The 12,329-nt window shown below is 49.7% G+C and overlaps 1 protein-coding gene across 1 annotated transcript in view; it reads left to right on the forward strand.

Moving 5' to 3' along the window:
• Positions 1-320: 320 nt before the first annotated feature.
• Positions 321-12,329, forward strand: part of LOC132812782 (MAP/microtubule affinity-regulating kinase 3-like) — a gene marked incomplete at its 5' end in the record, with an annotated part of 52,246 nt that continues 40,237 nt past the window's right edge. The window contains 5 exons of the mRNA XM_060823012.1: positions 321-464; positions 2,711-2,759; positions 3,991-4,056; positions 8,472-8,542; positions 11,932-11,988. Of these exons, the coding sequence (XP_060678995.1) occupies positions 321-464; positions 2,711-2,759; positions 3,991-4,056; positions 8,472-8,542; positions 11,932-11,988 (387 nt within the window). The remainder of the gene's footprint in view (positions 465-2,710; positions 2,760-3,990; positions 4,057-8,471; positions 8,543-11,931; positions 11,989-12,329) is intronic.

Consider the following 12,329-nt stretch of genomic DNA (forward strand, 5'->3'; position numbering starts at 1 on the left):
ATCCTGGTCGGAGCTGATCCCGGTCAGAGATCCGATCCTGGTCGGAGCTGATCCCAGTCAGAGATCGAATCCTGGTCAGAGCTGATCCCGGTCAGAGATCCGATCCTGGTCAGAACTGATCCCGGTCAGAGATCCGATCCTGGTCGGAGCTGATCCCAGTCAGAGATCTGATCCTGGTCAGAGCTGATCCCAGTCAGAGATTAGATCCTGGATTCCGGTCAGGGCTGATCCCAATCAGAGATTGGATCCCAGTCAGGGATTGGATCCCGGTCAAAGATCGGATCCCAATCAGAAATTGGATCCTGGATCCTGGATCCTAGTCAGGGCTGATCCCAGTCGGAGCTGATACTGGTCAGAGATTGGATCCCGGTCAGAGATCGGATACTGGATCCCAGTCGGAGCTGATCCTGGTCAGAGCTAATCCCGGCTGGTGCTCGGTGATTGTCCCAGACCCAGTGGTGGAGGTGAGGGATTTTCTTTCGATCCCCTCCCTATGTCTGTAGGTGGAAGTCTCCTCCCTGCACCATCTCCAGGCCATTCCGGCCTCTGTAAACATCCACCTGACGAAAACTCTCCACCCCCTTTGCCCTGCCCTTGGGAAAGTGACGGCCTAGTGGCATTATCACTGGAATGTTAATCCAGAGATCCAGGTAATATTCCAGGGATCTGGGTTTAAATCCTGCCACGGCAGGTGGTGGAACTTGAATTCGATAAAAATCAGGAATTAAGAATCTAATGATGTCCAGGAATCCATTGTCGATCGACAGAAAAGCCCATCCACCTCCCTTGAGGGAAGGAAACTGCCATCCTTACCTGGTCTGGCCTACATGTGACTCCAGACCCACATCAATAAAGCTGACTCTTAACTGCCCTCAGGACAATTAGGGATGGGCAATAAATGCTGGGCTAGCCAGTGATGGTCACATCCTGTGAATGCATAATAAAAATAGAATCATACAATGCAGAAGGAGGTAGTTCAGTCCATCATGTCTGTGCTAGCTCTTTGGAAGAGCTCTCTAGTCAGTCCCATTTTCCCCCCATCCCTCGGGAAAAGGTTGTTCCCTTTTAATCGTTTCTCCAATTCCCTTTCGGAAGTGAATCTGATCCCGCCCTCCTTTCAGGCAGATAACAACAACTCGCTGCATTTAACATCCCGCCCCCACAGTCCTCACCGCTTGCCAAATCTCTTCAATCCACGTCCCTCTGGTCGCTGACCCTCCTGCGATTCTCTTCCGAGTGGCTCTGTCTCCCTCGTCATTTTGAACGCCCCGATGAATGCCCGCCCACTTTGGTTAGGCTACTTTTGGAATATTCCGGACTCCCTCCTATCGGAAGGCTGTTGTGAAACTGGAAAGGATTCAGAAAAGATTTACAAGGATGTTGCCAGGGTTGGAGGGTTTGAGCTACAGGGAGAGGCTGAACAGGCTGGGGCTGTTTTCCCTGGAGTGTCGGAGGCTGAGGGGTGACCTTATAAAGGTTTACAAAATTATGAGGGGCATGGATAGGATGACTAGGCAAAGTCTTTTCCCTGGGGTGGGGGAGTCCAGAACTAGAGGGCATAGGTTTAGGGTGAGAGGGGAAAGATATAAAAGAGTCCTAAGGGGCAACTTTTTCACACAGAGGGTGGTACGTGTATGGAATGAGCTGCCAGAGGAAGTGGTGGAGACTGGTACAATTGCAACATCTAAAAGGCATCTGGATGGGTATATGAATAGGAAGGGTTTGGAGGGATATGGGCCAAGTGCTGTCAAATGGGAATAGATTAATTGAGTACATCTGGTCAGCATGGACAAGTTAAACCGAAGGGTCTATCTATCCACCTCATAATTTTGTAAATTTCTATAAGGTCACCCCTCAGCCTCCGACGCTCCAGGGAAAACAGCCCCAGCATGTTCAGCCTCTCCCTGTAGCTCAGATCCTCCAACCCTGGCAACATCCTTGTAAATCTTTTCTGAACCCTTTCAAGTTTCACAACAGCCTTCCGATAGGAGGGAGATCGGAAGTGCACACAATATGCCGAAAGTGGCTGAACCAGTGTCCTGTATGAGAGAGAGAGAGAGAAAAAAATGAGAGAGAAATAGAGGGCAGAGGAATGAGAGAGAGAAAGATAGCGAGCAAGAGAGAAATGGGGGGAATGGAAGAGAGAGCGAGAGAGAGATGGGGGGAATGGGAGAGACAAATGGGCATTGGGGGAAACAACAAGAGAGAAATGAGGGGGCAATGACAGATAGTGAGCGAGAAAGAAATGAGAGAGAGGGAAGGGGGAACATGTCTGTTTTCATGAATTGGATGTAGTTCTTGGAGCTAAAGGGACCAGAGGGTAAGGGGGAGGATGAGCAGCTGCCATCACATTGAATGGTGGAGCAGGATTGAAGGGCCGAATGGCCTACTCCTGCTCCTATTTTCTATGCGTCTGTGAAGCACCTTGAGGCATTTCCTTTGGCTAGCCATCAGCTTATTGTTGTAGTGATGAGGCCTAGTAAGGAGGTGGCATCAACCCCCTCATTCTGATGGAAAGGATGCAAGCAACCAACATCACCATGGCAACGGAACATTCCAGAAAGCTCGGAGGCATGTGGTGTGTCGAGAGTCTTAGTTGGCACCATCTTCTGGCCAACTTGACTAGTTCCTGCTGTTCTGTTCTCTTCCGTTGTGTTGACTATGTTGTCTCGAACGTTATCATCTCTTTTTGTGTTTCTCTCTCTTTCAGCTTTTCAGGGAAGTGCGGATAATGAAGTGTTTGAACCACCCGAATATCGGTGAGTGGCCCGTGCAGACGTTTGGGGCTGGGGTTGAGGTGAGGAGGGCTAGAACCTGTTTGAATGGTGTGGGTGAGGCTGAGTGGCCTCCTTCTGTTCCTCTGTAACATCCTGGGGATACAGGAAGGAGACAGAACATGTGGGATGGTTAAGGGGATAGGTAGCATGGACGAAGAAGAGAGGAGAGTCCTATGTTTTTAAATTTCCCTGCGGGAAAGGCTGGGATTTTACCCACAATCCCTAATTTCCCCATGAACAGAGTGTCTTGCTCGGCCATTTCAGAGACCCGTTGGCTGTGGGTCTGGAGTCACATGTAGGCCAGAGCAAGTAAGGATGGCAGATTTCCTTTCCTGAAGAAAAAAGATTTTATTTTCAAATATAAAAAAAGCAACAATTGACAATAGGCTTCTCATTCCAGACCTTATGGATTTCAAATTTCACCATCCGCCAGAGTCGGATCCGAAACCGAACCCCAAAAACATTAACCCCGGGGCTCGGCATTGCTCGTGTCTTTACTGCTACACCACCATTATTGGTCTTTCCTAATTACCTTTGAGAACACTGACAGTAGTTTCCAAGGAGGCAAAACTGGGGAAAGAACAGCCCATTTCTCACGGGGTTTTTGTAACGATCGGTGATAGTTTGACGGCTGTTAGTTCCAATTGTACATATTTTCCAATCATCCAGAGGTGCTGGTCAAAAATGGTAGTGCTGGAAAAGCACAGCAGGTCAGGCAGCTTCTGAGGAGCAGGAGAGTCGACGTTTCGGGCAAAAGCCCCTCATCAGGAATTATGAAGGGCTTATGTTCGAAACATTGACTTTCCTGCTCCTTGGACGCTGCCTGACCTGCTGTGCTTTTCCAGCAACACACTTTTCAACTCTGATCTCCAGCATCTGAAGTCTTTACTTTCTCCTGTTCAGAGATGTTACCTCTGGAACAGGTGGGAATTGAACCAGAGGTAGGGACTGTGTCCCAAGGGCCGTCCATTCCAGTTTTGATGAACGGTTCTGTCATGGGCCCTGATGGGATTTCAACCTCTTTCCCCAGAGCAGTGCCTTGGGCCTACTAATTCGATGACGTTGCCATAGTTACGCATCCTATTTCCTGCCAGTTGAGGGGTCCAGTGGCCGCAAAATGGGCAAAACGTGGGGTTGTGAATGGGAGTGAATCCATCTGTTCCGTTGCTTGATAATTGATTTGTATTTTCAAAAACTGCTTTTCTTTTGGCAGTGAAGTTATTCGAGGTGATAGAGACAGAGAAAACCCTCTACTTGATCATGGAGTATGCAAGCGGAGGTAAGTCATCAGCTGTGTTCAGTCTTGCACTTGAGAAGAGGGGCAGATTAAAAAGAAACAACACGCATCATATCTGGCACAAGGAGTGTGTGAATCAGGCCTTAGGCAGACATTTTATGGTAAGGCCTTCAGGGAGTGTTGCTGAGCAAAGGGACCTTAGAGTGCAGGTTCATAAATCCTTGAAAGTGGAGTCGCAGGTGGACAGGATAGTGAAGAAGGCCACAAAAATAGAAGTCGCTACAAAAGCAGGTCTGGCATGGAGATAAATCAAGAGTTAACGTTTCGGGTCCAGGGTTGTGTAGTCTGGATGGGTTAGCCACGGGAAATGGCACAGTGGCTCAATCAGGGTGGCATGGTGGCTCAGTGGTTAGCACTGCTGCCTCCCAGCGTCAGGGATCCGGGTTCGATTCCAGCCCCGGGTGACTCTCTGTGTGTGGAGTTTGCACATTCTCCCCGTGTCTGCGTGGGTCTCCTCCCACAGTCCAGAGACATGCAGGCTAGCGTGGACTGGCCGTGCTGAATTGCCCAGTATCCAGGGATGTGCTGGCGAGGGTCGGTTCATCCATGGGAAATGTGGAGTTACAAGGATGGGGTGGGTCTGGGTGGGATGCTCTCTGGAGGGTTGCTGTGGATTTGATGGGCCGAATGGCCTGCTTCCACACAGTAGAAAGTCTATGATTCATCAAATCCCTACAGTGTGGAAACAGGCCCTTTGGCCCAACAAATCCACACCCAACCCAGCCAGTTCCATTCCCTACTCTACATTTACCCCTGACTAATGCACCTAATCTACACATCCCTGAAAACTATGGGTAATTTAGCATGGTCAATCCACCTAACCTGCACATCTTTGGACTGTGGGAGGAAACCCACAGTCGCCCGAGGCTGGAATTGAACCCGGATCCCTGGCGCTGTGAGGCAGCAATGCTAACCGCTGAGCCACCGTGTTGTCCATTTGAAAGCCATTGATACTTTAAACCTCAGTCCCTTTCTAGTGGTAGAACCAGCTGGCATAGATAGCCACTCAAACCCCGTGCCTTCCTCTTACCCGTGGGACATATTGCGTCGCCCATCCTTGGCTTCGTACTTGATCGAGACATGACGAGGCTACAGGAGTAGGGGGGAGAGAGAGAGAGAGAGAGAGAGAGAGAGAGAGAGAAAAAATGACAAGAGACGCAGGGATCCATCTTGTTGAGGGGCCAAGTGGGTGGAAGCCCAGAAAAAAAATGGTGGAATGGGGGGGGGCGGGGAACAGGGTCTGGGACGCCACATGTGAATCTCCTCCCTCCCCTCCCACCTCATCGCTGCATGCCTTCTACCCACTGACTGACTCTCCTAGGCCGCAGCCTGGGATCTGTTGCCATGGAAACAAGGCCCAAAAAAAGACGTGTGGGCTGGTTCCTCGTGTTGGATTGGCTGGGCCTGTCACATCGATTTGACAACGTGATTGAAGCATTCGGCTCTCAACATTCATTAGTCAAATGAGAAACTCTCTATTTAGCAGTACTGAGTCACTTCATCAGCAACCTCCCTTGATATCAGTTTGAGTCAGGCTGCATTTCAACGCATTTTCTAAAATCCCTCCCCACACCTTGCTGAGTTCTCCTTGGGATACACGAATTGTCGTAGCCGACCAGTCCGCATTCCACTCCCCTTATTGGTCACATGAGCTGTTGACTATTCATGACCATCAGCCATTGGCTAATTGGCCAATTTACAACAGGCTCAGAAATGGAGGTTGGGCTTTTAGCGGGTTTTGAGAAGATTTGTAGCTTATGTTGAGATTCTGGATGTAGGTATGCTCACTGAGCTGGAAGGTTCGTTTTCATACGTTTCGTCACCATGCTAAGTGACATCTTCAGTGACCTCTGGACGAAGCCAGAATTGGCTTTTAAGGCCCAGTTGCTGGGATGGTGGTTGTGGTGGGGGTAGTAGGGGTCAGGGGACTCTTGTAAACTGCACAACATGGCTTTGCCACCAACTCCACTATCCATCCCGTACCTTTTGTTCTGAGGGGGGTCTCTGACCCTACTGAGGCCCTAAAGTGGCCAACCAATATGGCTGCCTGGTGACTGTCGTCCCTTGTAAGTGTGGCACATTCGAAGCCCCAGCACAAATCATCAGCTCGTAACCACATGGGCTTGTACCAGTCAACAGTATTGGTGGAGGGGTGCGGGGGGGGGCGGAATGGGTCATCCTTTAGGGGTCCCCCTGTGATTATTAGAGATGCAAGTGCCCCACAATTCCCATTTCTCCACCTCTCTCCCCCCCCTTTATTTATCCCCGGAATGTGAGCATCACTGGAAAGGCCAGCAACTTGGCCATTTCAGAGGGCCTTGCCGAGTTACGCACCAGGGAAGGAGAGCAGATTTTCCCTCCCTCTGAAGGACATTAGTGAACCAGATGGGTTTTCCCAGCAATCAAAGATGGTTGCCATGGTCATGCTAATTGAATGGTCAGGTTTGAATCCGTGTGACCAGGGTATTTTCCTGGTCCTCCAGATTAACAAACCCTTGACATTACCGTGACTCCCAACATCTCTCCCAATTATCGTGCCTTCTCTGTACTTGGGTTTGCCAACACGGACTGACTCCATTCCAAGGGGTTTGACTGGTTACTCGACGGAGAGCTAGCACAAAGCCGATGGGACAAATGGCCATCTCCTGTGGCATTCTGATCCTCCAGTCTCCAACCGTGGTTCCACCTTTTGGGTTTCAGGCATGTCCATCTTTATGGTGACCTTTGGATCCAGACCTCGCTGGTAGAATGCCATGATCTTCGTTCCCTGGTTGACCGAAAGCCAGGAGATGGTGTCTTTCTCTTGCTGGCAATCCCCAGATTTCCTGGCCATCCTCCCCACCCAAAGTTATCTAGCTCAGGCCAGGGAAGGCAGTTGGCCAATCAGTACGGCTCATCGCCAGTTCAGAGCTCATGTGATCACAAAGGACCCTTGAGAATCCATGGGCTCCTTTCCATCGAGACAGTGTTGACTGCAACTCCCGGGACGTTGAATAAAATTGAAGGGCCCTGTTTTTGTTTGGAGTCTATTTTGCGGAACGTGAAGTGGGTAGATGCAGACTTTCCCCTCGTTAACCAGGTGGCAGACACGATTTTCCGGTAGTCAACCGAGTGCAAGCTAGGGTTTTCCTGAGTTAACCAAGTGGAGGCCAGAGTCGTCTTGTAGTTAACCGAAGAAGGCCGGGATTTTCCAGTAGTTAACAAAGTTGAAACTCGGATTTTGTGGTAGTTAACAGAGTAGAGGCCGGTCTTTTCAAGAGGTTAAGCTCATGCAGGATGGAATTTCCTGGTGGATAACCGAGTGAGATCAGGATTTTCCCTGAAGTGAACCGAGTGCAGGCTGGGATTTCCCGGTAGTTAACCGAGTGCCGGCCGGGATATCCCAGTAGTTAACCGAGGGCAGGCTGGGATTTCCCGTTAGTTAACCGAGTGCAGGCCGGGATTTCCCGGTGGTTAACCGAGTGCAGGCCGGGATATCCCAGTAATTAACCGAGTTTGGGCCGGGATATCCCGGTAGTTAACCGAGTGCAGGCCAGGATTTTCCAGTAGTTAACCAAATGCAGGCCGGGATTTCTCGGTGGTTAAGCGAGGGCAGGCCGGGATATCCCAGTAGTTAACCGAGGGCAGGCTGGGATTTCCCGTTAGTTAACCGAGTGCAGGCTGGGATTTCCCAGTAGTTAACCGAGTTTGGGCCGGGATATCCCGGTAGTTAACCGAGTGCAGGCCAGGATTTTCCAGTAGTTAACCAAATGCAGGCCGGGATTTCTCGGTAGTTAACCGAGGGCAGGCCGGGATATCCCAGTAGTTAACCGAGGGCAGGCTGGGATTTCCCGTTAGTTAACCGAGTGCAGGCCGGGATTTCCCGGTGGTTAACTGAGTTTGGGCCAGGATATCCCGGTAGTTAACCGAGTGCAGGCCAGGATTTTCCAGTAGTTAACCGAATGCAGGCCGGGATTTCCCAGTAGTTAACTGAGTGCAGGCCGGGATATCCCAGTAGTTAACTGAGTGCAGGCCGGGATTTCTCGGTAGTTAACCGAGGGCAGGCCGGGATTTCTCGTTAGTTAACTGAGTGCAGGCCAGGATTTCCTGGTAGTTGACCAAGGGCAGTCCAATATATCCCAGTAGTTAACCGAGTGCAGGCCGGGATTTCCCGTTAGTTAACCGAGTGCAGGCCGGGATTTCCTGGTAGTTAACCAAGTGCAGGCCGGGATTTCTAATTAGTTAACCGAGTGCAGGCCGGGATTTCCTGGTAGTTATCAGAGTGCAGGATGGGATTTCCCGGTAGTTAACCGAGGGCAGGATGGGATTTCCCAGTCGATATACCGGGTGGGCCTGGGAGACGGAAATCCAGTCTGGACCATGAGCAGGACATTAACCTCCTGTTTTAATCTCTTCAGGTGAAGTGTTTGACTACCTCGTGTCACATGGGCGGATGAAGGAGAAGGAAGCCAGAGCCAAGTTCCGCCAGGTGCAGCCTGTTCTGTTTTGTTTTGTTTTGGACACGTTATTTCTCCATTTCGATATCTGCTTTTCGTTTTTCTGTATTTTTACCACGTCATCCAGAACTCCTCTTTACCTTGTGCTCTTCATCCTCTCCCTCGTCTGCTGACCACTCATTGTCCACTCTGTCCCCCCACCTTCCTATCCCCTTCTGTCTCTCTTCATATCTTCCTCAAACTCCCTGTTTGCCTCCTCAGCCCATAGTTTGTCTTTTTCGCTCTTTTCTGCTCTCCCACTGATTCATCACCTTTTCTTTTCTTCCTACCCCTTTCTCTCTCTCATTCTCTTCTTTCCTTCTCCTTCCATTTCTTTTGCTCTTTTTCTCACTCTCTCTCATTCAGCTTTTTATTTGTCCATCTCTCCTTTTACTTTCCTTCGTTCTCTTCTTTCTTTCTTTCCCTCTCTCGTATTTAAGTTCCTTTTCTTTCTCTCCTCCAGACTTTTCTCTCCTTTATCTTTCTCTCTGTCTACTCTTATCTTTCTCTCTCTCTCCTCTTATCTTTCTCTCTCTCCCCTTTATCTTTCTCTCTCTCTCTCTCCTCTTACCTTTCTCTCTCTCTCCTTTATCTTTCTCTCTCTCCTTTATCTTTCTCTCTCTCTCCTCTTATCTTTCTCTCTCTCTCTCCTCTTATCTTTCTCTCTCTCTCCCCTTTATCTTTCTCTCTCTCTCTCTCCTCTTATCTTTCTCTCTCTCCTCTTGTCTTTCTCTCTCTCCTCTTATCTTTCTCTCTCTCCTCTCATCTTTCTCTCTCTCTCCTCTTATCTTTCTCTCTCTCCTCTTATCTTTCTCTCTCTCTCTCCTTTATCTTTCTCTCTCTCTCCTTTATCTATCTTTCTCAATCTCTCCTTTATCTATCTTTCTCAATCTCTCCTTTATCTATCTTTCTCTCTCTCTCCTTTATCTCTTTCTCTCTCCTTTATCTCTCTCTCCTTTCTCTCTCTCTCATATTCATTCTTCTTTCATTCTCTTCTCCATCTTTCTTTCCTTTTTCTTTCTCTCTCTGTCTCTTCCTTTCCCTTTCGCTCTATCACTCAACTCCTTTATCTCTCTTTCTCTCTCACGTTTTCCTTTCTCTTTTATTTTCCCGAGCTTGTGCTGTCTCTCACACTCTCATTGAGGATTAAAGGGAGTTTGTCTTGCGAGATTTGTGAACATATTGACCCTGAATGCCCCCTGGTTGATGGTCCCGAGGTAGAGGTCAGGCCTGTAACCTAGCAACCTGGGACAGAACGCGACTCATTTTCGCTATTCCTTCCTGCGATGGGGGTGTCACTGGGGCAGGGCCAGTCTTTGCCCCTGAATCGATGGCTTGCTCCACCATTTCAGAGGGTCGTCTAGAGTCATTGAGATCTACAGCACATAAAAACGCCCTTCAGCCCATCGTGTCTGTGCGGTAATACAACCAACTGACCAGCTTCAGTGTCAAGTTTTTGAATTAAATTCAAGTTATACAGATTTGGGGTGACTCGGTGGCTCAGTCGTTAGCACTGCTGCCTCATGGCGCCAGGGACCCGGGTTCGATTCCACCCTCGAGTTTGCACGTTCTCCCCGTGTCTGTCTGGGTTTCCTCAGGGAGCGCCGGTTTCCTCCCACAGTCCAGAGATGTGCAGGTTAGGGTGGATTGGCCATGCTAAATTACCCACAGTGTCCAGGGATGGGCAGGCTTGGTGGGTTAGCCATGGGAAATGCCAGGTTACAGGCGTGGGGTGGGACTGGGTGGGATGCTCTTCAGCAGGCCATTGCAGACTCGATGGGTCAAATGGCCTGCTCCCCCACCATGGGGATTCCAGATTCTAAACTGCCATGGTGGGACCTGAACCCATGACCCCCGGCCTGGATTACTGCTCCAGTGAGTAATTACTCTGGTATTTTCCCAATTTGTCTACCTCAGAATAAAACAAAGTCCTAAATAATCCCAGAGGGCCATGGGGCTGCTGTCTCATTAGAGAGAGAGAGAAAGACGACTAGTGGGGGTTTAACCTGAGGGTCACCGTGCGTCAGGCGAGGGGAGAGACTGAGGATGTGGTACGGGAATTGAAGCCACACTGTTGATTTGATTTATTATTGTCACGTGTACCGAGATACAGTGAAAAGTTTTACTTTGGGTGCGGATCATACCCTACAACGCGCAACACAGTAGCTCAGTGGTTAGCACTGCTGCTTCACAGCACCAGGGACCTGGGTCCAATGTTAGCAATATTGGCCTAGCGAGGGCAGGACCCTGTCAGGGAGGAAGGGGGAGCTTGTTATGACATCTCCCAGGTAGCAATGAAGGCAGAGGGACAGAACGTGTCCAGTCGGAATTGGTACCTCTCACTGGTCGACCGTTTACTAGGTGTCACCAACAATGGCGGCTTCGGGGGCAGCTGAAGGTGAGGTGGGCCCGGGGGCTAGGATTCTAAAGGCCCGGGATTTCCTGGAGGCTTTAAGGTCTAGGGGCTCTTTCGGCAGCATTGGCCTGGGACTCCTTGCGGCAGCATTAGTCAGTCAGTCCGTGACTCCATATCGTGTTTTCTCCAACATGGGCCCAGGCTGGGTCTCCAATGGGGCATCAGGCCTTCGAGCCCAGGGCTGTGAAATGGGCTGACTGGACTTAAATTCTCCTTTATTAAAACTTTTTAAAAAAATTATAAATAGTGTTGACTGGAAATTCTGCAGAAGGTCAATGTGAGGAAATGTGGTTAGCACTGCTGCCTCACAGCGCCAGGGACCCAGCTTCGATTCCACCTCGGGCGACTGTCTGGGTGGAGATTGCACATTCTCCCCGTGTCTGCGTGGGTTTCCTCCCACAGTCCGAAGGTGTGCAGGTTAGGGTGGATTGGCCATGCTAAATTGTCCCATAGTGTTAGGTGCATTAGTCAGGGGTAAATATAGGGTGGGTTACTCTTTGGAGGGTCGGTGTGGACTTGTTGGGCCGAAGGGCCTGTTTCCACACTGAAGGGAATCTAATCTTAAAAACAAAAGTGCGTTATGGTGATGAACAGAGTGAGGACTGCAATATTAACTGCTGCAGAGAAGGAGCGTGGAGAGAGGTCCACATTAGATTAGAGAGACCCATTCAGCAGGGTAAGCCAGCAGGAAAGCAGCTGTTCCTGAACCTGTTAGTTTGTGTGTTTAAGCTTCTGCCGGACAGAAGAGGTTTTGGCTGAGATGATAACTGGGGCGGGTATCACCAACCCGTCGTCCAACCAACTGAGACTCCCCTCCCACCGATGAAGCAAGCTCTGGACAAACTGGGGAATGGCATTCTAAGAATTGGACACCAGAGGGCTTCTAGTTTTGGAGTGAGGGTCTTCTTGTTGACAAGGGGTTTGTTCAGCGGGATATGGAATGATCACTGTGTAACTTTCTTTCAGATTGTCTCTGCTGTACAGTACTGTCACCAGAGGAACATTGTCCACCGGGATCTGAAGGTGGGTCTCCGTCCCCCAATCCAACGTCACAGCGTTTCATGTGTGGTCTCAATGGGTGATGGGTGCTCCTTTAATGTCTCTCCCTTCCCCAGGGGCTGACAGCACGGCTTGGCCTCAGGACATACCAAAGTTTTGATATGATTTGATTTATTTTTGATTTGATTTATTGCAGTCACGTGTACCTAAGTACAGTGAAAAGCTTTGTTTTGTGAGCGGATCATAAGATGCTTAGAGCAAGGCTGGTAAGTGGAGTTGAAATGCCCATCAGCCATGATTGAATGGCGGAGTGGACTCAATGGGCCGAATGGCCTTACTTCCACTCCTATGTCTTATGGTCTTTT

Source organism: Hemiscyllium ocellatum, unplaced genomic scaffold (assembly GCF_020745735.1).
Source record: "Hemiscyllium ocellatum isolate sHemOce1 unplaced genomic scaffold, sHemOce1.pat.X.cur. scaffold_3015_pat_ctg1, whole genome shotgun sequence".
Taxonomy (NCBI): domain Eukaryota; kingdom Metazoa; phylum Chordata; class Chondrichthyes; order Orectolobiformes; family Hemiscylliidae; genus Hemiscyllium; species Hemiscyllium ocellatum.